This window comes from Macaca nemestrina, chromosome 1 (genome assembly GCF_043159975.1).
Source record: "Macaca nemestrina isolate mMacNem1 chromosome 1, mMacNem.hap1, whole genome shotgun sequence".
NCBI lineage: Eukaryota > Metazoa > Chordata > Mammalia > Primates > Cercopithecidae > Macaca > Macaca nemestrina.
The window spans coordinates 222,858,203-222,886,142 of NC_092125.1; the positions used below are offsets into that span (position 1 = coordinate 222,858,203).

Sequence of the window (27,940 nt, forward strand, 5' to 3'; positions counted from 1 at the left end):
ATTTCACTAAGGAGAATCTGGCCCCAAATGTTAGCATCCTACAAGGTCTGCTAAAAATGGGGATCTTCAAGTGGGTCTCTGGCCATCAAATGACACTGAGCTTAAACCACATGCCACAGAAGTACTTTGCACCATACAGTCATGTATAGCAGGGGTCCCTGCAGACCTGTACTTGTCCGTGGCCTGTTAGGAACAGGGCCACGCAGCAGGAGGTGAGCGGCAGGTGAGCGAGCATTACCGCCTGCGCTCCGCCTCCTGTCAGATCAGTGGCGGCATTAGATCCTCACAGGAGTGTGAACCCTGTTGTGAACTGCACATGTGAGGGATCTAGGTTGCACGCTCCTTGTGAGAATCTTAAGTACTGCCTGAAGATCTGAGGTGGAACAGTTTCACCCTGAAACCATCCCCCATCTCCCCATCCCCGCCCTGGTCCATGGAAAAATTGTGTTCCACGAAACCAGTCCCTGTTGCCAAAAAGATTGAAGACCACTGATGTGTAGCACCCCGTGTGACCCTGCTGCCTTGGAACTCCCATATAACAGTGCGGCAGAGAAGGCACAAAAGCACAGTGGAACTTTGTGGAGTTCCATCCTGCTTTTGTTTATTCTTCCCAGTAGCTCACCCAAACAGGAAAGTGTTATGAATTGATTCTTATATCTGGGCAGAAAATGAATTAATCATTCTTATTTGCACCTCATGTAACAGTCCCTTTTGGGAAAGGTAGGAGGAGTTCATAAGTTTGGATCGGAAGCATCTAGCCTTTAGCATGAATGTCTGGTCTTTGACATTTATTTTCTGGAAACTTATTTCTAACATAAGGCAATACTTGAAGACAGAAGACAGAAGCTCTTGAATTGCATAAGCTACCCAAATGTCAATACTCATCCCCCTCCAGTTTTGAGGAAAAGTAGCTAATTAAGGATATTTCTCATGCCAGAAGATTATCTGTTTTCTAAAACATCCGCAACCTTATGATGTCCTAGATTCTGAATATCTAAATGAAGGAAAAATAAGTCCTTCTTTTGAGCACAACTAAGCCAGTAGAGAAAACCATGAAGGATGTGGAGGACTAAAATGGTATTGCCTTCTCTGAAAGAGGCTTTTAAGCCCTTTTTCTGCCTTTCAGTGAGCAGAGTGACCATAAAAATGGGAATTAACTGAGAAAATCTGGAAAACCTGGGTTGGATACGATTTAGATTTTCCTTTTCTCCATTTTGCTGGTGTTGAAAGAGGGCTAGCTTGGTGCTCCTGGAAAAGATGTTTATGAAAATCAAGCTTATGTTCTTAATGAAAAAAGTCAGTGAGGTTGTACTCAAACTGGAGATTCTCAAAGACTTCACAGTGTTTGGGCCGCACTGCCATAGGCTGGCACCAAAGTAGTCTGAGTGTCACAGGGCAGGGGAGCACCTAGGGGTGGTCTCTCCTTCTGTCCAGAGAGGAGCATCAGATCTCATCTGCTTGAAAATACCCCATTGAAGAGTGGGTATTTTTTCTCCCCACTCTCAGCTTGTGGAATGAATACATCTCAGAAGAAGCTGCCTTGCTGTTAGTTTTAATTGTGTACCTCAAAGGAATATTTCACTTCTTCTGAAGTCTTTAAATGAACCACAGCCTGCCATACTCTATACAACCATTGAATCTCTGCCTTTCTTTTTCTTTCTTTCTTTCTTTTTTTTGAGACGGAGTCTTACTCTATTGTCCAGGCTGGAGTGCAGTGGTACAATCTCAGCTCACTGCAAGCTCCTCCTTCTGGGTTCACGCCAATTCTCCTGCCTCAGCCTTCCAAGTAGCTGGGACTACAGGTACCTGCCACCACACCCAGCTAATTTTTTGTATTTTTAGTAGAGGTGGGGCTTCACCGTGTTAGCCAGGATGGTCTTGATCTCCTAATCTGGTGATCCACCCGCCTCGGCCTCCCAAAGTGCTGGGATTACAGGCGTGAGTCACCACGCCTGGTCAAATATCTGCCTTTCTGGCACTCCATCCCATTCCTATCTCAACTGAAAGCCCAAGTCCATCACAGAAAATAATTTCGTCTTTTCCCTAAGCTTTCTAATTTGCCACTTCTACCAAAGAATGTGTCCTGAACCTATTAGAAGTCTTTTCTCTCAGGCCTTCTCTTAGAGGCCTGTTTTGTTTTGTTTTGTTTTGTTTTGTGACAGGGTTTCACTCTGTTCAGGCTGGAGTGCAATGGGGCAACCATGGCTCACTGCAGCCTCAACCTCCCAGTCTCAAGTGATCCTTCCACCTCAGCCTCCAGAGTAGCTGGGACTGCAGGTGTGCACCAACACACCCAGCTATCTTTTTTTCTTTCTTTCTTTCTTTTATTTCTTTTCTTTCTTTCTTCCTTTCTTCCTTCCTTCCTTTCTTTTCTTTTCTTTTCTTTTCTTTTCTTTTCTTTTTTTGTAGTGATGGGGGTCTCACTGTGTTGCCAGGGCCTCGAACTCCTGGGCTCAAGTGATCCTCCAGCCTCAGCCTCTCAAAGTGCTAGGATTACAGGCATGAGCCAGCACACCTGGCCAGAGTCCATTTTAAATTATGGAATATAGCAAAAAAAAAGTCTCTCTCTGATTTCTGTCAGGACTTTATAGCTCAGTTAGCCACCATTCAAGTTGCAGAATCCAATGATAATGCTGGCCCAGCATCCGGCAGTCTAGACAGCTGAACTGACAGTGTGACATGTTAGGATGGGAGACACAGAGGACAAGGAGGGCCTCCCAGAGAAGTGATACCTAGGTTTTAAAGAAAAAGAAGGAAATAGCCAGGAAGGGGAGAGGATGTTGTGAGCAAAGGTGCAGCTATGTGAAAGACTTGGACTAGTGGGAGAATGTAAGCATTCTTGGCCTAAGGGTCAAGGGGAAGAAGAATGGCAGCAGAAGCTAAAGCTGGAGAGGTGGAGGGGCCATGCCCGGGGAGCCCAGGTGAGGAGCGGGACTGATCCTCTGTAGACATGGGAAGGAATCCTAGAAGTTTTTCCCTCTTGTTCCACTGTTTTCCTGAGTTCCACCAGGAAACTGGCCTTTGTAATTGTCAAACAATTTTTTTTTTTTTTTTAGAGACATAGTCTCATTCTGTTACCCACCCTGGAGTGCAGTAGTACAATCATATAGTTCACTGAAGCCTGGAACTCGAGAGCTGAAGCAGTCTTCCTGCCTGAGCCTCCAAAGTAGCTGGGAATACAGGTGCACACCAACATGCCTGCCTGTTTTTTCAGTTTTTTTGTAGAGACAGAGTCTCACTATGTTGAGGTTGGTGTGGAACTCCTGGCCTCAAGAGATGCTTTCATCTCAGCCTCCCAAAGTGCTAGGATTACAGGCTTGAGCCACCACACACAGCCTGAACAAGATTTTTTCACTGCAAATGAATGATTCAGAGAGAATTTCTTAAAATTGTAATGCATTCATATTAAATACCCTGATGGGGTGATTTCGCATTAGGATTAGGGAGGTAGTACGTGCAGTACTTGAGTTCTTAGGCCTAGAAGCAGACAAATGTGGATTTTTTTTTTTTTTTTTTTTTTGGGACAGAGTCTTGCTCTATTGCCCAGGCTGGAGTGCAGTGGCGCAATCTCAGCTCACTGCAAGCTCCGCCTCCTGAGTTCATGCCATCTCCCGCCTCAGCCTCCCGAGCAACTGGGATTACAGGCACCCACCACACGCCCGGCTAATTTTTTGTATTTTTAGTAGAGACGGGATTTCACCGTGTTAGCCAGGATGGTCTCGATCTCCTGACGTCGTGATCCGCCCGACTCAGCCTCCCAAAGTGCTGGGATTACAGGCGTGAGCTACCGCGCCCAGCTGACAAATCTAGATTCTAATCCCTCCCTAGCACTTGGTTGCTGTGTGGCCATGGGCAGATTACTTCTCTGAGTTTGCCAACCTGTGAAATGGAGATAAAAATCAAAACTGTCTCATACCACAGGGTTTTCATGAGAATTAAAGTAAATAAAGCAAAGGGTTATATAACTAAGGTATTTTTGGGTAAGGAAAATAAATTTGGAGGAGTTACACTACTGCATATCAAGATTTATCATAAAGCTACAGTGAGTAAGGCAGTACAGTATTGACATAGGATGAATAAATGGAACAGAATTAAATATCTGGAAACAGACCCACATATATAGAGATACTTATTTTATGTATGTATGTATTTATGTATTTATTCCTTTCCTCTCAAGCCATGTGATATAGACACTTGATTTGTGACAAGGTAGCACGACAGAATGGTGAGGAAAGGACTGCTAAGTCAACTCAATAGCTTTATGGGGGAAGGAAATTTTTTTTTTCCTCTCAGTGATCCCTTTTCTGAAAGAAAAGGCTGTTGATCATTACCTCACACCACACACAAAAGTTCAAGTCCAGGAGATTTAAACTCTTAAGTATGAACAGTAAAACAATAAAATTTATAGAGGATAACATAGGAGATTAGGTGATTAGCTTCTTGAGATAAGCAAAGATTTCTTAAACAAGATACAAAAAACACCAGTCATAAAGGAAAATATTAAGAAATGCAATAAAAGTAGTCATTCTATTCATTGGAAGACACAATGAAGAGAATGAAAAGGCAAGAAATATTTCTATTATCTTCAATATTGTATATGTATTATACCCAGAGTGTATAAAGAACTCTTATCAAACAATAAGGGGGAAAAAGGTAGCACAATTAAAAGATTGGTAAAAGAAGCCAGGTGCAGTGGCATGTACCTATAGTCCGAGCTACGCGGGAGGTTGAGGTGGAAGAATTGCTCGAACCCGAGTGTTGGAAACCAGCCTAGGCAACATAGACTCTGTCTCAAAAAGAAAAAAATAAAATATCGACAAAAGATGTGAACAGGCACTTAGTTCACAAAGATATCCAAAAGGCTTATAAATATATGAAAAGCTACCCCATCTCATTAGTCATTATGGAAATAAAAATTTAAATCATAATAAAATGCCACTGCACACCAACCAGAAGGGCTGAAATGGAAAAGACTGAAAATAACAAATGTTGACAGAGATGTGAAGCAATTGGGCTTTTCATGTCCTATTGGTAGAAATGTAAATTGGTAAAGCCACTTTGGAAAACCATCTCAGTATCTTATAAAGCTGAACATATCCTTACATGTAACTCAACAATTCTGCTGTAGATATTTTCCAACAGAGGTACAAGCACACATGCTCCAGAAGACATGGACAGGAGTGTCCGTGTAATACCCCTTGTAATAGCCAAACACTGAGAACAAGCCAAATGTTCATCTGCAGTAAGATAGATAAATGGTGGTGTATTCACACTGGGAAATACTGTTCAGCAATAGAAAGGAAAAGCTGTTGTGATGTGCAGCAGCCTGGGTGCATCTCACAAACATAAAGTTGAATGTTTATATAACAAAGCTCAAAAAATGAGCAGACAACCCCATTGTGTTAGAAGTCAGAGTAGGGTTTACAAACCTCTGGGGACACAGAGGGGAGCAGTGATTGGGAGGGGGCTCAGTGCTTCTGAGCTGCTGGCAGTGAGTTGTGTTCCGTTTCTGGTCTGGGTGGTAGTTACAAAGGTGTCTTCACTTTATGATAATTCATCAAACTGTACACTTAGGTGTTATATTCTCCTATATGTATGTATACTTGAACTAGGATGTTTGTGTAAAACTAGATAATGCACAAAGAACACTTGAACTAGTATCTGACACAGTCAATGTCTAGCAAATATCAAGTAGGAGTGTTATACCAAGTAGTGGTATTGTATTATTTAGAACACAATTGTTGTCTCATCATAAAAGTCTTTGCCGACTACCCTAGTCTAACATAAATCCCCATGTTTTTTCTCTAAGCACTCTGTTCTCTTCATGGTATTTGCCACAAAAGCACTTACTTCGGTTTGTCCTATTTTTTTTTTTTTTTTTTTTTTTTTTTTGAGATGGAGTTTTGCTCTTGTTGCCCAGGCTGGAGTGCAATGATGCAATCTCAGTTCACTGCATCCTCCGCCTCCCGGGTTCAAGCAATTCTCCTGCCTCAGTCTCCTGAGTACCTGGGATTACAGGCATGCGCCACCATGCCTTACTAATTTTGTATTTTAGTAGAGACGGGGTTTCTCCATGTTGGTCAGGCTGGTCTTGAACTCCTGACCTCAGGTGATCCACCTGCCTCGGCCTCCCAAAGTGCTGGGATTACAGGCGTGAGCCACCGCGCCCGGCCTCAGTTTGTGCTTTTTTGTGTATCTACTACTATAAACTGTAAGCTCTGTGAATGCAAAGAATATATTTGTCTTATTTTCCACAGTACCTCTAGCATCTAGCACTTAGCATAAAGCCTAAGACAAAATACATACTAAATTAGAACTTGTCAAATGAAATAATGAATTCCAAACAGAAGGTTCTCTTGCCCCTACATATCTATTATGGAGACTTATAGTCTCACTGTGGTAAAGTCTTCATTGTAGGGCATCACATTCTGTCCTGCATGGGGCCAGTTTTCCTTCTTTAGGTCTTAGTCATAGAATCAAAGAAAGTGAAAACTGGGAGAGGTGAGATCCTTTGTTTCAACCCTCTTTTTAATTTTTATTTTATTTGTTCATTTATTTTGAGATGGAGTCTCGCTCTGTCGCCCAGGCTTGAGTGTAGTGGTGGGATCTCAGCTCAGTGCAACCTCCGCCTCCCGGATTCAAGCAGTTCTCCTGCCTCAGCCTCCCGAGTAGCTGGAATTATAGGTGCCCACCACTACATCCAGCTTCAACCCCATTTTTTAAATTAATAACTTGAGGTAGCTTCCTTATTGTATAATATATTGTATACATATTCCTAGACATCACCAGGCTGTGTCTCATCACTCTTTTTTACTTATGAAGACAATGAACAAGAGGACCACAGAGTATCTGGGATCAGGTTTTATCCCTCTCCTGTTTATTCCGGAAGCCTGTGTAAATGTAAATGACATATCTGATTACTTCAACCTGTACTGGCCCAAGGGGCCACATGCAACAGCTAATGTTGACAAAATGAAGGAAGTAACATGTCCCCATAAAAACTGCCTTATTTCGGGCAGGCAGGGTGGCTCACACCTGTAATCCCAGCACTTTGGGAGGCCAAGACGGGCGGATCACAAGGTCAAGATATGGAGACCATCCTGGCCAACATGGTGAAACCCCGTCTTTATTAAAAATACAAAAAAATAGCTGGGTGTGGTGGCGCACTCCTGTAGTCCCAGCTACTTGGGAGGCTGAGGCCAGAGAATCGCTTGAACACGGGAGGCGGAGGTTGCAGTGAGCCGGGATCACACCACTGCACTCCAGCCTGGCGACAGAGCGAGACTCCATCTCAAAAAAAAAAAAAAACTGCCTTATTTCTGGGCAGCCATAGTCCCCATATTTTATCCCCAGTAACCTAACAAAGCTTATCTGTCCCCAAAGGGGAATCAAATGTCCATTATATTGCAATTTCAGTAAATCACCCTTAGCTAGAGACAAGACCTTGTCAGGGGTCGCAGGACGAGATCACATGTCCACCCCCCAAGCTGCTCTCTTAATTACAGAGCTTCTCTTTGGGTTAGACACCTCCACCCTGACTTAGGCACTACAAACTGGAAAACAGGCCTGGTCATTCTTTAAGAATGTTAGAGGATTTGTGCCAGTTATGCCTGAGCAACCAATTAATGGCAAGGGTGACTGGGTTTTACAGTCTGCAGGCAAGGGACTAAATGGCAAAGAAAATCCACTCTTTGTCTTGATTCTAAACACATGTTTCCAAGGTGTCAATATTGTGTTGCTTGAAAGTATGAGTCCTGCTTTTACAGTTGTTTCCTGGCTTCCAGAAAAGGTATGTGGTCCTTTTCTTTTTCTGTACCTCTGCTGGAAGAAAAGGCAGTCAGTCCACAGAAGTGAGGTTTTGCTCACAGCAAAACACATTCCAGGTCAGGTGCAGTGGCTCACTCCTGTAATCCCAGCACTTTGGGAGGCCAAGACAGGAGGATTGCTTGAAGCCAGAAATTCAAGACCAGCCTGGGTAACATAGCAAGACCCTGTCTCTATAAAAAAATTGAGTGGGGCATGATGGCATGTGCCTGTGGTCTCAGCTACTCAGGAGGCCAGGGCAGGAGGATCCCTTGAGTCCAGGAATTTGAGGCTGCAGTGAGCTATGATCACACCACTGCACTCCAGTGTGGGCAACAGAATAAGACCCTATCTCAAAACAAACAAAAAACCACATTCCAAACTTCTGGGTTCGTGCTGACTTCAGAAGGGCCAGTGTGCCTCTAGGAATCTGTGCCCTTTATAGAAAAGCTCCACGCAGCAAAGAGTAGGAAAGAAGAGCAAAAGCAGAAGCAGATTGTATCTTTTGCTGTAGCCCATCTTTTTTTTTTTTTAATTGCCTTTTAGATTCAGCCCAAGAGGCCAGATCTCTCACCACTTATCAGTAGAGCATGCATTTACTTCCAGCTGCTGTCAAGACTTCCCACAGGGTCACCGTAACAGCTTGCCTTTGTAGAGTGTCTTACAAACCCCGGGGAAGGTTCTTCAGTGGAGAAACCTTGCCATCAGTGAGGAATTGTAAGAAGAGAAGAGTTCTGGGGTTTCTCCTAAAGCTGACCAAAAAGACAGAGGGGCTTTTGTTATAAAACCAGACCCTTCTAAGGGGAGAAACTTGCTGTGTTTCAGTGGTATCCCTAAACTCATCTACAGAAGCTAGCTTATCCTTCGGACTACCTGGAGATTTAATGGAACTGCTCTTATGCTGACTTAGAGAAACTGCTTCTGATTTTTATATGACACTGGGGGAAGGAAAGAAACTGCTGGCAGTTACACTGTGTCCCAGTGCTGTGAAACCTTGAATTGTACGCTGCATCCCAATTTCAGAGATGTTAAGGTGTGAAAAAAATGTGTGTCTTAGAACTAATTAAATCTGGTAGGTGCTGGACTGTGTCTCATGGCCACCTCTGACTGTTCATCCAGTGTCAATAGGATGTATCCAGTAGGGGCACCACTGGTCTCTCCAAACATTTTTGTACTTTTCACTGGCTGTGAATCCTGGGAATCCAGTTATAGAGTGCCACAGTTCTCTTCCATAAGGCTTCCATTACCAAGAAGGTAGGCATGGTTTTTTCTTTTCCCTGAACCCAGAATGGGCATCACTATTCCTACACTGTGGCCCAGCTTCTTAATAGAGTGGAAGACCAGCTCACATCTGCTTCTACAATTAAATGTGAAGAGTTAGAAGCTGCCAGATCACTAGGTGCCAGCTCGTTTAAGTTTTGTTTCCCAACTTTATCCACATAGTGGACTGAGTCAGAGTTCTTGGACATTCAGAAGCCAAGAAATCAGGACTCTACCCAAAATATCAACTCAGTTTTGAGTCAAGAGAGATGAACATTAGCTTTGGAGTCACTCTATCAGCCTACCCCTTTTGCTCCTTTTCCCCATCCTTTTCCTGACTGCTGCTTCTTTCTAATAGACTGTCTCAAAGCTCTTCATTTCTCTCTGGATGTGAAGAAGCAGAAAGGGGGAGAAGAACCTGCAGGCATCACCAGAAAAGGAGCAGTGCTCATTGTTGTAGAATAAAAAGATAATGGCCAATTTGTCAAGAAGTGTTGACAAGAAAGATAAAGTTGGAAGTAATTAACTGGCTGACATGCTGGGAGCGACGTGCCTGCCAATAGCTCCCTAAATCAGCCAGAGCCTTGGAAATGTGACAGCCATTCATCATTTTTACAACACGCCTCTGACAGGCTCCTCGGTTGCAAACCCAGCCAGCAAAAGTCGTGTGCTTTCACATTCTGGGGTTGTGCACCTCTCTCTGCCTTATTCTGGGTTGTGCTAAGGTACCTGGGCCCTACATCCAACCAGGAGATGCCTGGAGACAGTGAGTCAAATGGGCCAGCTTGCCAGCTCATCGCTGGGCAGTATTTCTCTCCGGGGCTGGGCACTAGGATCCCCAGAGCTGACTCTGTAAACTTCTGCAGGACAGTTCCCTTAGCATAGAGAGTGCCGAATGTGAGCTCATCAGCAGCACTCCTGGTGACCTGGTATCTAACAAGTGCTGCTGCTAACCAGCCATGGGATCTTTCAGTGGGAGGAAATGGGTATGCAGCCAGTAAAAGCAATTATGAAGACTGAATGGAGTGGAAATGTGAAAAGGCAGCATACAAAATTGTATATATGCTTTTATCACCAATATGTATAAAATATGCATTTATGCAGAATATGCACAGGTAAAAGTATCTTGGAAAGGTGATTATATTATAATCAACTTCTCCATTTTTTTCTTTTTAAAAAGTGATACTTCCACTCACCAATCTTGAAAAGAGATTTTTTTGCACACGCGCCCCCTCCCCCCCATGCATTTCCTAATAACAACTGTTAACTATTCTACCCTCTTTATTCCAAGGGCTCACACCACCTCACATACAGATTTAGCGTGTCCTGTAGGTACTATGACAGACAAACCATTTAAACTGTGACCACACAGAAAGAAGGATGAAGACATAGTAAGAATTCTTGTTATTCTTAGGCCACTCTGAGCCTGAGACATCAGGAATCTTTTGTTTTGTTTTTGGAGACAGGGTCTCCACACAGTCTGGAGTGCAGTGGTGCAATTGTAGCCCACTGCAGCCTCACACTCGTGGGCTCAAGCGTTCCTCCCGCCTTAGTCTCCCAAATAGCTAGGACTGCAGGCACAGATCACCTCATCCAGCTAATTTTTAAATTTTTTGTAGATTTGAAGTCTTGCTGTAGATTTGAAGTCTTGCTCGGGCTGGTCTTGAATTCCTGTCCTCAAGCAATCATCCTGTCTCAGCCTCCCAAGGTGGTGGGATTACAGGCATGAGCCACCGCGCCTAGCCAAGGAAACCTATTTTGACTGTGTGAAGCTGGCCACCTCTGTTGCACCAAACCTGTTTTATCTTGGTGCGTTAGGTCCCCAAGAGCTCCTAGGACACCAAATGCCCCAGCTTTGAAACCTTGTAACAGGGCCAGCCTTCTCTTAATATGTAAAGTTCTTTTTCCTGAGTTCTGGCCCTGCCAGACCCAGAGGTTCTGTCTTCATCATCTGATCTGGCTTTGTCTCCCTTCACTTCCCCTCCTGTCTGCATTCCAGCAGCCCTCCCGACCTTCTGCCCTGTCATTTTTCAGATGTTTTCATTTTGCCTCTGTCTGCACTGCTGTCCTTTCCCTTCTAGATTAGTCTGTTCATTCTTGAGTTTCCCAGACCATTCTCCTGTTCCCAGATTCCCAAAGTAGCTTCCTGATAAAGACATCAGGGCTTAGCCAACCCCAGATCTCCCTGGCCCTAGAAGGAATCAGATTATTTGGTTTTTAATCCAGTGTTGGGCACAGAGCTAAGCCTCAGTGCTAGGAGAAGTGACAGGAGGATCTCAAGCAGTTAACACTCTATGAGAGAAACTGCTTGATACAGTGATTAGGACCCAAAGCAGTGTCCAGGGTGGCCTCAGTGTGGCTGGTTAGGCCACTTTAGTCAGACCTGTCACAGCCCCATCAGCTGTGATGCATGTGTCACCAGCCTAGGGCCAGGGGAATTCAGAGAATTCTTACTTGACAGGGAACCAAATGAAACGCAGACTGTGGTCTGCACTAGAAATAGACAGGAGAAAGAAGGCCCACGGGCATCTGGGAAGCCAGTGGGTGTGTTCTCATACATTCCTGATGGGAGCACTGGGGAAGCCTGAGTGTTCCCCCAGATGTGCCTGCAGATGCTCCTTGCTGCCTGAGGACTTTCCGACAGGCGCGGCCGTGTGTGGAAGAGTCTTGCATCACTTTGCTCTGAACAGCCCAGAGGTCACATGGCACCAAGGCTGAGGGTTGAGGGTGATAACCAAGTGGGCCACGCAAGGAGGTACTACCAGGCCAAGTTACTGTGGACTCAACATCTGTCCAGAAGCCTGTGGAGCCATGACTGAGGACACTTCCAGAGACGGTGTTCTCCAGGTTTCTCTTCAGGTGGCAGGAAAGGCATTTAGACTGCTTTGCTGTGGGTCAGCATTAAGTCCTTGAGCAGTTAATGACCCACTCTTTTGGTCAATCTCATCCTCCTCCAATAAAAGGCAGTGAGGGGGCTGGGCACAGTGGCTCATGCCTGTAATCCCAGCACTTTGGGAGGCTGAGGCAGTTAGATCATTTGAGGTCAGGAGTTCAAGACCAGCCTGGCCAACATGGTGAAAACACGTCTCTACTACTAAAAATACAAAAATTAGCTGGGCGGTAGTGGCACGCACCTGTAATCCCAGCTACTCAAGAGTCTGAGGCACGAGAATCCTTAAGCCTGGGAAGCTGAGATTGCGTTGAACCGAGATTGCGCCACTGCATTCCAGTCTGGGTGACAGAGTGAGACCCTGTCTCAAAAAAAACAAAGCTGCTAGGGAGAGCCTGAAAGGAAAGAGCTGTGGGGAGGCAGCAGGCCCCACTGCCCATGTGAGCTGCTCTACTGTCACTCCTGACAGGGCCTCTGCTGGGGGAAGCGCCTGCACAGCGGAATCACCCGCTGCTCAGCTCACATGCTTGCCCTGCCTTGGGAACGAGGTTTCTGGGTAGTGGGGTTAAGATGCTTGGCGTAATGGTGTGATGTTTGCTATAGGAAGGCAGCAAGGCAATTTCTTAGTATTAGTTCTGCTCAGCTCTAGAAAATGTTTTCCTTAATTGCCAAGAACTTTCCCAACTCAGTTCAAAACTCGAATTTGATTAAAGGAGGCTCTGCAATTCAGCCTCCTTTAATCAAAATTCAATCTTGGGCTGGGGTGGGGAGAGTGAAGAATGAATGAGAATGAGTATGTCTGTACAGTGGCCTCCTTCTGCTCCTGATACCCAGGTTCACCATGTTCTCCTTTCCACCTGTCTTCATTGTCTTCCTAACTCCAGGGTCAGTTGTGGGCTCTGGGTTCTATTATGCAGATAGGCAGTTTCTGTTTGTTCTGCAGATTCACAACTGTGTAATAGCAACTGGATGTTATCACTGGAAAATGGAGTGATAACTCCATTTTAATACTGCACACCCGTGTTAGGGAGGCAGTGAGAATCACTAGTTTAGAAAATTCTTGGGACTCAGTGCTCTTTTCCTTTGGCCTCAATGTGTGTCAAAAGGAGATGGGAAATCTGGTTGACCTGTCATTTCTGCACACTGTTGTAGGCACGTTGCTGGCAAGCCTCAGTCTCTCTAAACTTGTTTGTGTTCAGATCTTTTCCACCAAACCAGCATCAGCAGGGTCTGGTTTGTGGTGTTAAGTATTCCTCTTCTGTTGGGCTGGGGTTTTGAACAGTTTGCCCTTTATAAGCCTGCAGCATTAATAGGGAACGACTGAGGGGCACACAATGGAGTGTTTATAGAATGGGCTTTATAAAACTCCCAGCTGCCCTGTAAAACAAGAGTTTCTCACTAAGGGGGCTTTTAAGCAAAGGCGAATTCTTCAAAGGAGCCGAACATACAGTCTCTCCCTTCAGTCTCATAAAAACCACATCTCAGTAGAAAAGGGACATAATTCAAAGGACAGCTTTGTATCACCCAGGTAGGCAGGAGACCTGGGACTTAGTGGCTGTGAACTCCTGCGTTTTCACAGAGGCTTGCTTGTCCTGCACTTTGCAGCCTGAACTATAAGCCTGGCTGTCTTTGAAAAGCCTGCTGTGGTGGCTTGCTGACTTGTCACGTGGGAGACTAGAGGCATATTAGTAGCTTCTGGAAGGAAATAAAAAATGTGAGATGGGAGCTTGGGAGTAAGAGGGGAATGTTAGTGAGGAAGTTAAAATGAAGGCACAGGAGGGCTCCCTTCACCTGCACAATGAGTTCTAGAGACAGAGTTAATGGAAACATCCCACCCATTGCTCATGCTCATTCATTTTACACCTCATTCCTGGGTGCCTACTGATGCCAAGAGGAGAAAGCTAAGACACTGCCCCGTCCCTCCCATTGCAGAGCTTGCAGTATACCCTTCATTATTACTTAAGATACTTTTTTTTCTTTACCTCAACATGGCACTAAAGATACTTTTCAGTGGTAACATTTTTAAGAGAAAGTCACCTTTTAAGGGAAAGCAACAGCCTGTGACCTACTGGGCCATGTTTTCTTCATATATAAAATGAGAATATTAATAATAGTTTCACAGGGTCGAAATAATACATAGAAACATAAGTGCAGTGCCTGGCACATATGGTGAGCTCTCTTTTTTTTTTTCTTTTTGTGACAGAGTCACGCTCTGTCACCCAGGCTGGAGTGCAGTGGCACGATCTCGGCTCACTGCAAGCTCCACCTCCCGGGTTCATGTCATTCTTCTGCCTCAGCCTCCCCAGTAGCTGGGACTACAGGTGCACACCACCGTGCCCGGCTAATTTTTTGTATTTTTTAGTAGAGAAGGGGTTTCACCGCATTAGCCAGGATGGTCTTGATCTCCTGACCTCGTGATCCACCTGCCTCAGCCTCCCAAAGTGCAGGGATTACAGGCATGAGCCACCGCACCTGGCCTCTCTTCTTACTTTGGTATCTTGTTGTATCTTTTTGTTGCCTCCCATGATGGAGTGCCAGAAGGCATGGAGGAAGAAGAAAAAATTAAGATCCCAAACAAGATAACAGACTCTCTTGGTCACCAGGATTAATAAGCCTGCTCACTTCACTGTCCAGAGCGTCCACATCCATAATTAGTATTCGCCAGCAGCCTTAGAGGCGTTCATGGGAACTCCTCAGAAGGAAATAAGAGAAATGTAGCTTAGGGAGAAAGTCCTGTAGGAAATTAAAGAGGAAAAGGGGGAAGAGGAAATAAATACACAGGGCAATAGCAGCTGGTTTGCTAAAAATCTCTTTATTCTTTGAACAATCAAGAGAGTAGGTATGGCTGGGCGTGGTGGCTCATGCCTATAATCCTAACAATTTGGGAGGCTGAGACAGGCAGATCACTTGAGCTCAGGAGTTTGAGACCAGCCTGGGCCACATGGCAAAACCTCATTTCTACTAAAAATACAAAAAAAAAAAAATAGCTGGGTGTGGTGGTGTAGGCCTTTGAGAGGCTGAGGTGGGAGGATTGCATGAGTCCAGGAGGTAGAGGTTGCAGTGAGCTGAGATCGCACCATTGCATCCCAGCTTGGATGACAGAGCCAGACCCTGTCATGAAAAAGAGAGAGTGCCAGGCGAGGTGGCTCACATCTGTAATCCCAGCACTTTGGGAGACCAAGGCGGACAGATCACCTGAGGTCAGGAGTTCAAGACTAGCCTGACCAACATGGCAAAACCCCATCTCTACTAAAAATACAAAAAATAGCCAGGTGTGGTGGTGGGCACCTGTAATCCCAGCTACTTGGGAGGCTGAGACAGGAGAATCGCTTGAACCCAGGAGGCAGAGGTTACAGTGAACTGAGATTGCGCCATTGCACTCTAGCCTAGGCGACAGAGTGAGACTCCATCTCAAAAAAAAAAGAGAGTGGATATGGACAGTGTCCTTACCTTCAGGTTCTCAAATCAGAGAGAAATTAATTTCTCAGAATGAGGGTGTTAATTTTTCATGAGTTTAGTCAAAGTTGTAATTTTTTTTTTTTTTTTTTAAACGGTGCCTTGCTTTTGTCACTCAGGCTGGAGTGCAGTGTGCGATCTTGGCTCACTGCAACCTCCGCCTCCTGGGTTCAAGCGATTCTCCTGCCTTAACCTCCCGAGTAGCTGCGATTACAGGCATCTGCCACCATGCTCAGCTAATTTTTATATTTTTAGTAGAGATGGGGTTTCACCATGTTGGCCAGCCTGGTCTCGAACTCCTGATCTCATGATCTGCCCGCCTCAGCCTCCCAAAGTGCTGGGATTACAGGCATGAGCCACCGCGCCTGGCCAAAGTTATAATTTTTTAATGATTATGTTTTTACTGCTCAATAAGAGCTTATCATGAATTCCAAGGTGCCCCCCCCCCAAGTTCAATGGCCACTGGTAAAGGCCTGGTCCTGTTGCCCTCTTTCCTGCCCACTGAGCTCTGTCTGCAGCCTGACCTGCCTCCACACATTCAAATGGGAAATATTGTACAAATAAGTCATTGGACTCTCTCTCTTTTTTTTTTTTTTTTTTTGAGATGGAGTTTCGCTCTTGTTGCCCAGGCTGGAGTGCAGTGGCATAATCTTGACTCACTGCAACCTTTCCAGATTCAAGTGATTCTCCTGCCTCAGCCTCCCGAGTAGCTGGGATTACAAGCGTGTGCCACAACACCTGGCTAATTTCTGTATTTTTAGTAGAGATGGGGCTTCACCATGTTGGCCAGGCTGGTCTCAAACTCCTGACCTCAGGTGATCCTCCTACCTTGGCCTCCCAAAACTCTGGGATTACAGGCATGAGCCACCACACCTGGCCTGGACTCTCTCTTAAAGGAGTTAGGGCCATATGTTTTTACATTTTTAATTTGCAAAGCTATGCTGGTCAGTCCTTAGAGGTCGTATATCAAGGCCGTAGCTGTATATTAAGGTAAAATTTGTTTCTCCTTTGAGGTCCCTAATCACTACTTCCTAATTTTGATCAGTTTGTGGTAAACTCATTTTTTAGGCACTGTAATAATTGGGAAGGTGGATTAGGAAAAGACTTGTGTTTGCTTTTGTTTTTGTTGTTTTGTCCTCAGAATGAGTCAAGCTTTGGTAATGTTAAAATTTAAAAATAGGCTGGAGGCCAGGTGCAGTGTCTCATACCTGTCATCCCAGCACTTTGGGAGGCCGAGGCCAGAGGATTGCTTGAACCAGGAGATTGAGGCTGCAGTGAGCCATGATTGTGCCACTAACTTCAGCCTGGATGACAGAGCAAGATCCTGTCTCTTTAAAAAAGAAAGAAAGAAGAAAAGAAAAGAGAACGTTTTCCAGAACACAAGATTGAAGACAGTTGTTAGAACTCCTGGAATTTTTTTTTTTTTAATAGAGATGGGGTCTCGCTCTGTTGCCCAGGCTGGTTTCAAACTCCTGAGCTCAAGCAATCCTCCTGCCTCAGCCTCCCAAAGTGCTGGGATTACAGGCATGAACCACTGCGCCCAGCCACTGGCTTTCTTTTTTTCCTGTTTTCTTATGCTTTCATAATCTTTATTTGGCTTCAAGGAACTAGATAATCCCAAATCTACACCTAGTAATATTATTAGTACAGTTTTCCCAGCCCCATGTGATTGGGCACAAAGCGCAGTACCTGACTTATGGGGGCCAAGAGGCATTGGGAACTGCTTCCCAATGAACCTACAGTGTAGTAGGTTCCTTTAGACTTGCTTTTCATTCTCAGCTTAGAAAAACTCATATAGGGCCTCCTAAAAGAAACCATCATGCGATGGTTTCACTCTGAAATTAAAAACATCTCTGAATTTTGTAGCAGGCTAACTTATGGAGCATATTCTAACTTATGGAGCTCATTGCCTTGCTTAGTACCAGCTCAAGAAGCACCAGCCCCATAGCTTCCCCAACAAATCTGGAGCATAGAACCTAGATACTGGACACTCAAACAGTTCTACTCAGGAAACATTTGGAATTCACAGTGATGACTGCCTAGTCCTAACTTAAGTCTCCACCGTAGGTGTATGTTATTCCTGCAGACAAGCATATAACTGTGTTTTAGCAGCTTTTATGCTTGGACAAACACAAGTGAAGGACCTGCTTAGCAATTTCATGTTCATTGTTTAATTCCCTGAAGAACCCTCTGAAGGAGGAGGTGGTATTAGCCCTGTTTCATAGATAAGGAATTTACATTCAAAAAAGATGACTTAAATATGTCCTACTATGTACCCAAAAAAATGAAAATTAAGATGTTTAAAACAACTTATTTATGATCACACAGTTTATAAGTGGCAGAATTAGACCTCCAGAAAGTTAAACCCAAATTTTGATCCTTTTGTATTCATTTATGTATGATGATTGGGTTTTTACCATCACATGTGGTGAGATGTGTCTCCCTCAAGCTTGTTATCACATCAGCATGTGATCAGTCTGATCATGGGGGAAAACCCTGTCTTCTGACTCCAAATCCAAGGCTGCTTCACCCCCAACTTATCCTTAACAAAGAGGCATAAGGTGCTTCATTTACTGTGGGAACTGTCCCGATTCCTGTGGGCCTTGGGGAAAATCCCTGCCTTTCCTGGGCTTTAGCTTCCCCGTTAGTGAAACAGGTCTGATAACACCTCTCCCTTCCCACTCTCTTAGGGATGCATGAGGTCAAAGAAGTGATGGATTGGAAAGATTATTTGAAAACGCTTTGTAAACATGAGGCATTAGATTATTACTTTCACAAATGTTAGCTTCTTTAGATTTCTGGGCAATTTCTTTTGGTTTTATTGGAAGAAATGTGGCAGAATTTGGATTTTTAAAATAATATTTATAACAGCAATTTCTTGCCATATTGCCACATTGAACTCAAATCCTGGAATTTCCCAAAACCACTTAAAAATTAATTCTGGTCAAGTAGACAGTTTGTACTCAAAGCAGTAAACTGGATCCTTGCTCATTAAACCAGTCTAGACTCCCAGGTTGATGTGTCACATTTTGCTCCCTGCCTTTAAACAGATATAATCATTGTGGTCTTGTGAATTTCTCAAGTGAGCTCCTTCGCCCTCCCATCTTTTCCGTTCCTTCCATACCTCAGGCTTATATTTAGTGTTGAGCTTAGTTGCATAAGTTCCTATGGGGACAAGGATCTAAGCCCTCATGGCTCTTCCGCTTTCAAGGCCTCCTAGCAGCCTGTGATGAACCAACTCCAGGCACCAGGCCTCCCAGTGGCACTGCCCAGTTGTCCCAGTGTGGTAACAGTCCTCTAGCCTAAAGATGACATGAGCAGAGCAGGGTGTCATTAGTGAAAAGCTTCTCTACAGTAGAGGCCAGTTCAAGTAACTCTAGATGTGGTCCCTTGGCAGCCTTCTGCAAAGGGTGGAAGGGAACAGCCCCTGAAGAGGGTCTTGGGAGGCATCTGAATTTGAAGGGGGTGGGCTCTGTCAGAACAGTCAGCATGGCTGCATTGCCACAGCTCCCAAGGTTCTGTCATTGACGTGCATGACCCAACCTTGGTGCCACCTCTGTGTTGCTCACAGAATCTGATGGTTTTGATTAATTTTGTTATTTCTACTACTGAAGGCAACTGATGAGAAGTTAAGACTTAAAAGTTCAGAGGAGCCAGGTGCTGTGGTGTGTGCCTGTAATACCAGCTAGTCAGGAGGCTGAGGTAGGAGGATCACTTGAGCCCAGGAGTTCGACCAGCCTGGACAACATAGTGAGAGCTTTTCTCAAAACAAAAAAGTTCAGAGGAGTCTCATATGATTGTGTACTACAAGAAGGATAATTTCATATCCAAGGTTTCTGATGTTTCAGAAACAGACACATGTTGCTTGCCTGCCAGCATCTGAGAGGAAACCAGTCTATGCTCTTAAAGGAAGGGCCACAGAGCAGCAAAGATGAGTGTTCCCATTACTGACCCCCAGAATCAGGGGAGGAGACCAAAAACCTCTTTCAGATGAAACAATTTAAACTGAGCTTTCTGGATGGTAATAGATAATTGATACTCTTCCAACATCTGTAAGACATTGTCCTTGAAGTGCTGGTGAACCATCTGCCCACAAATGACCCCCACATCTCCCACCCTCAGACCTGTTGAGTGTAACTACCTTTTCCCTTTGTTTTCTCAGCATTAATAATAAGCTACAGCAGCCGGAGGCAGCGGCCGGAGTGTTAGAATATGCCATGAAACACTTTGGAGAGCTGGTAAGCACCTCATTCTTTTTGGAAAAGCAGGAGGTAGAGACTTGGCTAGGGAGGTATAGGTCCTGACCTTCAGAAAGTTACTTTCCTTTTCTGTTTTTTCTCCAATTCATACCAGTCTGATGCTGACTTACCTATCTTCAGGATGAAAGAGATAAACTATGTCTGTAGGGACTCTCTTTCAGCTGAGATAAATCATGAGGGTAGATTTGAATATGCAGTAAGCACTGATTTTATCAAACTCTTAGCATGTGCCTGGCCCTTTGCTAAGTGTTTATATGCTTTATCTCATTTGGTCCTCACAACAGTGCTATGAAGTGGTTACTGCTGTTATCACATTTTACAGATGAGGAGACTGTGGTCCCAGCAGGTTAAGAACCAGTCTGAGCTGACAGAGTGAATAAATGACAGAACCAGGACTTGAACCAGGGCAGTCTGACATTAGAGCCAAGGCATTTGCCCCTGATCTGAGTTATCTTTGTGGGAGCTTGCATTGTGTCTAGGCCGTGGTTAATCCTCATTAGATACTTAGGAAGACACCATGGCCAGGTCTTTAGAAAATATATACTATAAGGCTGGGTACAGGGGCTCATGCCTGCAATCCCAGCACTTTGGGAGGCCAACGCAGGCAGATCACCTGAGATTGGGAGTTCAAGACCAGCCTGACCAACATGGAGAAACCCCGTCTCTACTAAAAATACAAAATTAGCTGGGTATTGTGGTGCATGCCTGTAATCCCAGCTACTCAGGAGGCTGAGACAGGAGAATCGCTTGAAACTGGGAAGCAGAGGTTACAGTGAGCTGAGATCATGCCATTGCCTGGGCAACAAGAGCGGAACTCCGTCTCAAAATAAATAAATAAATTAATTAATTAAATGCATGCTATAATTAATATCTGACATTGAGGGATTTTTGTGTTCATTATTGCTTACATAGCTGCTTCCCTACTGCCATCTCTGGCCTACCAGTATTTAAAATGTTTCTGTTATTCTTTGTGGTCTTGGCAGGGCATTTGATAACTTCTAAAATATGTAAAGCATCAACTTAATCAACTTAGCATTGAATTCCTAGAAGGTCAAGAAGCTCTAGGTCCATATATTTGATGAGGAACCTTTTATTAGTCATGTGGGTCGCTTACTGTGGTTTGCCTTGATCAGGAGCCCAGGATGTTAAAGTGAGAAAAATTGTGACTATTTAACAGGCTTTTGTTTAATCATACAGCATTTTGCCTCACAGAACACCTAGTAAATTAGAATGAAAGTTTTAAGGGAATCTTTTGCCACCTTTAGCACATATTATCTTTTTTCTTTTTTTTTTTTCCAGACAGACTTTTGTTCTTGTTGCCCAGGCTGGAGTGCAATGGCACGATCTCGGCTCACTGCAACCTCTGCCTCCTGGGTTCAAGCGATTCTTCTGCCTCAGCCTCCCTAGTAGCTGGGATTACAGGCATGCGCCACCACGCCCAGCTAATTTTGTATTTTTAGTAGAGACAGGGTTTCTCCATGTTGATCAAGCTGGTCTCAAACTCCCGACCTCAGGTGATCCTCCCACCTCGGCCTCCCAAAGTACTGGAATTATAGGCGTGAGCCACCATGCCCAGCCTTAGCATGTATTATCTGTAACTAGACTAAGACAACATTTCTCCAGATGATGGCAAAGTAAAAGAACTGTGTCTCATCCATCCTTGCCACAATCCTTGTTTGCAGAGAGAAGTAAGTAGGGCGAGGGGGCACTTAATGTACTCCACCTAGATCAAGATGTTCTCTCCTTTGATATCCTTAGAGCTTAGATGCCAGTAAGTGCTGATTGAGACAAGGACTCCGCAGACATCTGGTATTCAGGTGATCTGCCAGCAGATGGTTTATACCCTATACTCAGAATGCCAGCCTTCAATGAAAGTTTCTCCATCTTCAGGTTCCAAAGGTGGCCATTAGCTCTAGGATTATTGCTAAACCCGTGGTGGATTTTCTGTTATATTTAGGTAGCTGAATCATATTAAGCTTGACAATGGTTTGCTTTTTCTTGGCAGAGCCGGTGCTTTCTCAGCACAATTTATGTAACAGCAATCTCATTAGAATTTTGTGTGATTCATTGCTTAAACCTTATAGTTTCTGCAATCTATTGCAATTCAAAATATCCTGCCCTCTAATTGACCCACTCCATATGTTGCCCCCTTTCCCCTCTGCTTGTTCATGCTGAGTGTATGCCACACATTAGTCACCAGCTCTTTTTTTTTTCTTTTCCACCCAGTATAGAAATTTGAAATGAGAAATTTACCAGTGCTTTTAAATTTTACGCTGTTTTTGTAGTCTGTCTTTTCTGAGTTTTCTATTTTGTATTTAGGCATAATAGGTATTATTTTGGACAGGCTTGAAAAATGAAGTTGAGATAGCTTGCCTTACATGGAGCCAGATATGCCCATTTTGACAAACTCCACTGATGTTGGGCGAAGACTTCATGGCAGCAAAATTAGTCTAGGGGCAGCAGAGGGCACCAGCTCTGCCAGAAAGAACCAGATGGGGGGAAGTAGGTACAAGGGAACAATCTCCAGCATAAATGACCTCTTTTCAGAGGTTCAAGAAGAAAAGGTTATTTTAGACAGCTTAGCGGAGTAGTTGTTAGTCTACATACTGTACAAACATCAGTTTAATTTAGAAAGGGGAAGAGGGTAATGGGAGAAACTAGTATGGGCCCTGCATTATATCATACAAATTTCACTGCAGAATCATATTGTTGTTAAAGAAATCCCTAGAGAGCCACTACCCTTGCCTGTGCAAAAATAGTCATTTATTGAGCTGATGATGAAGCAGCCCAGGAGAGAAACTGAGATGGAGGGCACATAAAATAGTCTCCTGATCATTTAGAGAGTCATAGTCTGTAACTCTCAGACTGTAGCACCTCCTACTCACGTGGACAACACCCAGTTTCAGCGTGGCACACCATCTGCTAGGGTAATGCAATCCCTCCTTTGGCCCCTGACACTGGTAAACCTGCCAAGCACTGAGCAGGAGAGAACATTAGATGGGAGACTCTAGAAGAATAGGGGAAAGACTTTCCAAAAAATTTTAAATGGTGGTGTTATATTTTAAATTATTATTTCCTGAAAGTTTAAAAATGCATTAAGAAATGCAGAGAATCAAGAGCTTTAAAAAAGTGAGTTGTTCTCCTCCAGCAAACATGCAGATGAGGCCTGGTCTTTCTGGCCCCATCAGGAAAGCAGCTGCCATCCCTGTCAAGTAGCCCAGTGTCAGCATTCCAGCAGATTGGAGCGATGGCATCTTTGCAGCAGCTCTGGTGCTGTGGTCGGCGTTTTCTGCTAACCCTAAACGATTTCCCCTGTCCTCATGTCCCCACATCCTGGTGTGTTCTGATGACCCATGTGTCTGGGAAGGAAATAATGGGGGAGGAGTATGGCCTGACCTCTGCTGTCAGATAATCCCAGAATCATTCTATCCATGTGCCAAGGAACCAGCATTTCCACCTTCCCCAAACAGCACTCCTCCAGATTGTCTGAAGTTCTTTTTAATCCAAGCCCAGACATAACTGATAGGTGACATGTCATGCGTACAACATTTCCATGGAAAGAGAGTATGTGGATTAAAAAATGTGATCCCTTCTCTTCACCTCACAGCAGTCTTCTTTCTTTCCCATGTGACAGGAGATCCAGGCTACCTGGTATGAGAAACTGCATGAGTGGGAGGATGCCCTGGTGGCCTATGACAAGAAAATGGACACCAACAAGGATGACCCAGAGCTGATGCTGGGCCGCATGCGCTGCCTCGAGGCCCTGGGGGAATGGTGAGCTTCCTAGGATGATGGCATGTGTGGCTGACAGAGACTTCATCACTTTGATCTTTGGATTTGAAAGGAAGGCTTCCCCCAAACAGAGTTCTCACTTCAGACTCATTTTCTTCCACTTGATACTTCTCAGAAATCATCTTTCACTTTTGGTGTTTTTCTCTCTCCATTCTATCTCAGCTACTAAGTAGCAAGGCCTTCACTTAAACTTTACAATGTTCTAGGACAGGACAGCCTTAGGGGTGCTCCTGGGATCTAGTTCTCCTATGTACTCTCCTGATCTTTACTGACCCAGTGAAGAGGTCATATTCTTATTTGGCAACCTTGATTTTTTAAATTAGCTCTTGCAAATGCTTTTAGGAAAGAAGAACAGTGACTACCCTCTTCAGGTGCTTCATCTATATCAGATGCTTACTGTGTGTCCAGCACTATGCCAGGCTCCAAGGAAACAAAAGACACAAGAAAATAGGCCTTTCCTTTGAGGTTGATGAGACAGGCACATTAACAGAGGGTTATTATAGCCTGAGAGGATGTTGATAATGGTATGAGCCACACTATGTTGAAAGCCCAAAGGAGGAAGCAGGGTGATCTTGCAGTACTTCCTGGAGGAAAAACTGAGAGTTAGGAGACAGGTAAAGGAGAAGGGAGGGGGGAGACAGGTACTCCAGGTGGAAGCAACAATAATGCGTAACTGAGAACATTTAGCTAGGTTTTGATTTGGAGAGTTGCTTGGGAATGTTGAAGGAAAAAAATGGCCTCCATTCTGTTTCCAGCAACAAGTACAACTTTTAAAAAATAGTTAAAATAAAATGCTATATTATCATTGTTAAACTCTTTAACTGCAGTTTTAAATGACTAAAACAGGCTGGGTGCAGTGGCTCACGCCTGTAATCCCAGCCCTTTGGGAGGATGAGGCAGGCAGATCATTTGAGGTCAGGAGTTTGAGATGAGCCTGGCCAACATGGCGAAACCCTGTCTCCACTAAAAATAAAAAATTAGTTGGACGTGCTGATGCAGGCCTGTAATCCCAGCTACTCGGGAGGCTGAGGCAGGAGGGTCACTTGAACCTGGGAGGCGGAGGTTGCATTGAGCTGAGATTGCACTGCACTCCAGCCTGGGTGACAGAGCGAGACTCTGTCTCAAAAAAATAAATAAAAATAAATAAAAAACAAAAAATAAATGACTAAAAGTGCCATGCTACCTCCCGACTAGTGGATTATCCCAACTTTCTCTGGAACATGATACTTAGGGACCACTGTTCCTTCATTCAGCTAGTAACTATCAAGGGTGTATTCATTGCTAGTATCTATGCCAGGCCCTAGGGACACAGCTGTGAGCAAGACAGTCACAGCCCCTGCATTTCCAGCTTACAGGATGTCGTAATACATTGTGATACCATCAGTAAAGAAGCTCAGGGGGCTGTGGGTAATAGGAAGCACCCTAATCAGCCTTGGAAGATATCAGGAGGAAATGATATCTAAGTTGGACCTGTACAGTGAGGAGCACAGTATGGGGGATTTTTTTTTTTTTGAGACGGAGTCTCGCTCTGTCGCCCAGACTGAAGTGCAGTGGCGCGATCTCCACTCACTGCAATCTCCGCCTCCTGGGTTCACGCCATTCTCCTGCCTCAGCCTCCCGAGTAGCCGGGACTACAGGCGCCCGCCACCGCGCCCGGCTAATTTTTTTGTATTTTTTTTTTTTTTTTAGTAGAGCGGGGTTTCACCGTGTTAGCCAGGGTGGTCTCGATCTCCCGACCTCATGATCCGCCCATCTCGGCCTCCCAAAGTGCTGGGATTACGGGCGTGAGCCACCATGCCCGGCCTGTATGGGCGATTTTTAATAGGCCTTTTTGTTCAGATTCTTCTCTGTGACCCCCTGTCTTCAGAAATAAGGATGTTCCTTTCCTCCAGGTATAGGGAAGGCACTTCTCACAGGAGGGCCTTATGACCTTCTTCAGGGGAGGGTCAAAATATTTTTCCTAGATGTTATGACCTGCTTCAGGGGATAAGGGCAGGGGGTAGTCAGAGTAATTTTTTTTTTTTTTTTTTTTTTTGCTGCCATTTTCTTAAAATATTCAGTATGCCAAGGTACCATATTTCAGGGTAGTATATTCTGACCCCCATCACAAGGATGTACATTGACAGTAATGTGCTGTTTATACCATTTTGCACTCTGCTGTTTTCGCTTAAGTCTAGGCCACTGTTCCGTATCAGCATCTACAGAGCTACTGCCTCATTTTTTTAGTAGCTGCGTGATATTTTATCATATCAATAAATCGAGTCTATTTAATATAGGCAAACTTTTGTTTGTTTAGACATTTCTACCTTGGAAAGTTTAAGAATATTGGACAAAATCAAAGTAAGCCTTCTGAAAGAATGATCTTTCACTACATGTAGTCTTTCTGTACTACCTTAGCCTCCCTCGTAGCTGGGACTACAGGCACATACCACACAGTTGGCTAATTTTTTTTATTTTTTGTAGAGACAGGATCTCACAGTACAGTCTAGGCTGGTTTTGAACTCCTGGGGTTCAAGCGATCCTCCCTCTTTGGCCTTCCAAAGTGCTAGGATTACAGGTATGAGCCACTGTGCGCAGCCTTTTTTTTTTTTCTTTTTTTTTAAGAGGCAGGACTTTAATCTCTCTCTCAGTGGAGTGCAGAGGTGTGATTATAGCTCACTGTGGTCTTGAACTCCTGGACTCAAGCAATCCTCCCGCCTCAGCCTCCTGAGTAGAAGGAACTACAGAAATGCACCGCCATGCCTGGCTAACTTTTTAAATTATTAAAGTTATTTTTTGTAGAGATAGAGTCTCACCATGTTGCAAAGGTTGGCCGTTATTTCTTAATATAAAGTTATTACTACATCCCCAAGATAGAAGATGTTATAATGTTTTGCATGAAAATTTAATGTCAGTGAATTTAGCCTTAGGCATTGGATCATATATATAGAGAGAGAGATAATACTCTAAAATTATTTGAAAGTGGCTTGTCTGATTTAACCATCATTAAGAAGATTCAAAAGTGTTATTTATTTTTATAAATTAACATTAAAAGGCTGGGTGTGGTGGCTGACACCTGTAATCCCAAAACTTTGGGAGGCTAAGGCGGGCAGATTGCTTGAGCCCAGAAGTTTGACACTAGTCTGGGCAACAACGACGACAACAAAAACTCCATATTCATTTACCTCAATAAGTTGAGGAAGCATATCCTTTCAAATCTGCTTTATTCATTTATGTAACTAAAGTTGCTGTTGTTGTTGTTTTTAGTCCAACAAGTATCTAAAGCTGTATTGTCCAATATGGTAGCCTCTAGCCATATGTGGCTTTTTTTTTTTCCTTTTTGAGATGGAGTCTCACTCTGTCACCCAGGCTGGAGTGCAGTGCTGTGATTTCAGCTCACTGCAACCTTCACCTCCCAGGGTCAAGTGATTTTCCTGCCCCAGTCTCCCGAGTAGCTGGGATTACAGGCGTGCACCACCACTCCCGGCTAATGTTTGTATTTTTAATAGAGATGGGGTTTTGCCATATTGTCCTGGCTGGTCTCAAACTCCCGATCTCAAGAAACCCGCCTGCCTTAGCCTGCCAAAGTTCTGGAATTACAGGCGTGAGCCACTGCATCCGGCCTTATGGCTATTTTTAAATTAAACAAAATGTGAAATTCAGTTCCTCAGTCATACCACATTTTAGGTGTTCAGTAGCCACATGTGGCCAGTGGCTGCTATATTGGACAGTGCACATAGATAACTTTTCCATCATCACAGAAAGCTCCACTGGACAACACTGATCTAAGGCAAAAGAAAAGTATGTTAATAAGAATTAGCCACATCATTTCAAAAACAGTTTTTCTACTTTCAGATCAGCTGTCATACAATCATATCTTGTTATGGGAAAGATAAAACGGGATGGAAGTGTTCTTAAAATTCAACTCTAATCAATTCCTAAAATACTTAAGTGTTTGACTGTTGCCATTGGATTTACATATAAATATCACAGCCTGGCATTCAAAGTCTTTCCTATTGTGGCACGAGCCCGCTTGTTCAGCACATTTCTCAATGAACCCTTCTCTCATAATCTGAGCTCTGGCCAAATTATTCACTTTTCTCCAAATCCCACATTCATTTGTTCCGTTCTTTGAATTGCCCTCTTCTGCTGCTCCTTTTTGTACTTTTGAAATCCTCTGCACTGTTTCTTCCTTCTCGAAACCTCTCCTGGCCCCTTCCCCTTCCACTCCTCTCCTTTCACATTAAAGAGGACCACTTTTCCTAGCTGGGTTAGTAGGAACAGATTGGATGCATTGGAAGAGACTTGTGATGTGGTTTCCTGCAGTTCCTTTGTGTTATAGTTGAAGAAACTGAGGCTCACAGAAGTTGAGATGACCAAGCTGAGTGATACCGATCTCCTGATATTGCCGTTCTCAGTCCCAAATACCTCTGATCTCTTGGGTTCTTTCGAGTTTTATAATTATCTATAAAGCATAAGTGGCTAGTAATGCTGACCAAAG

At 44.2% G+C, this 27,940-nt stretch overlaps 1 protein-coding gene and 1 non-coding gene across 3 annotated transcripts in view; both read left to right on the top strand.

Annotated features, from left to right (window-relative positions):
- The window catches only part of LOC105473151 (mechanistic target of rapamycin kinase), a 149,702-nt gene that overhangs the window by 75,646 nt on the left and 46,116 nt on the right, over window positions 1-27,940 (top strand). For both annotated transcript variants that reach the window (XM_011726788.2, XM_071100808.1), the window contains exons 29-30: window positions 19,572-19,647; window positions 23,303-23,442. In XM_011726788.2, coding sequence (XP_011725090.2) covers window positions 19,572-19,647; window positions 23,303-23,442 — 216 coding nt within the window. The remainder of the gene's footprint in view (window positions 1-19,571; window positions 19,648-23,302; window positions 23,443-27,940) is intronic.
- Window positions 17,786-17,892, top strand: LOC112425136 (small nucleolar RNA U13). The gene has a single exon (XR_003016148.1). It is a non-coding gene; the product is annotated as a small nucleolar RNA U13 (small nucleolar RNA).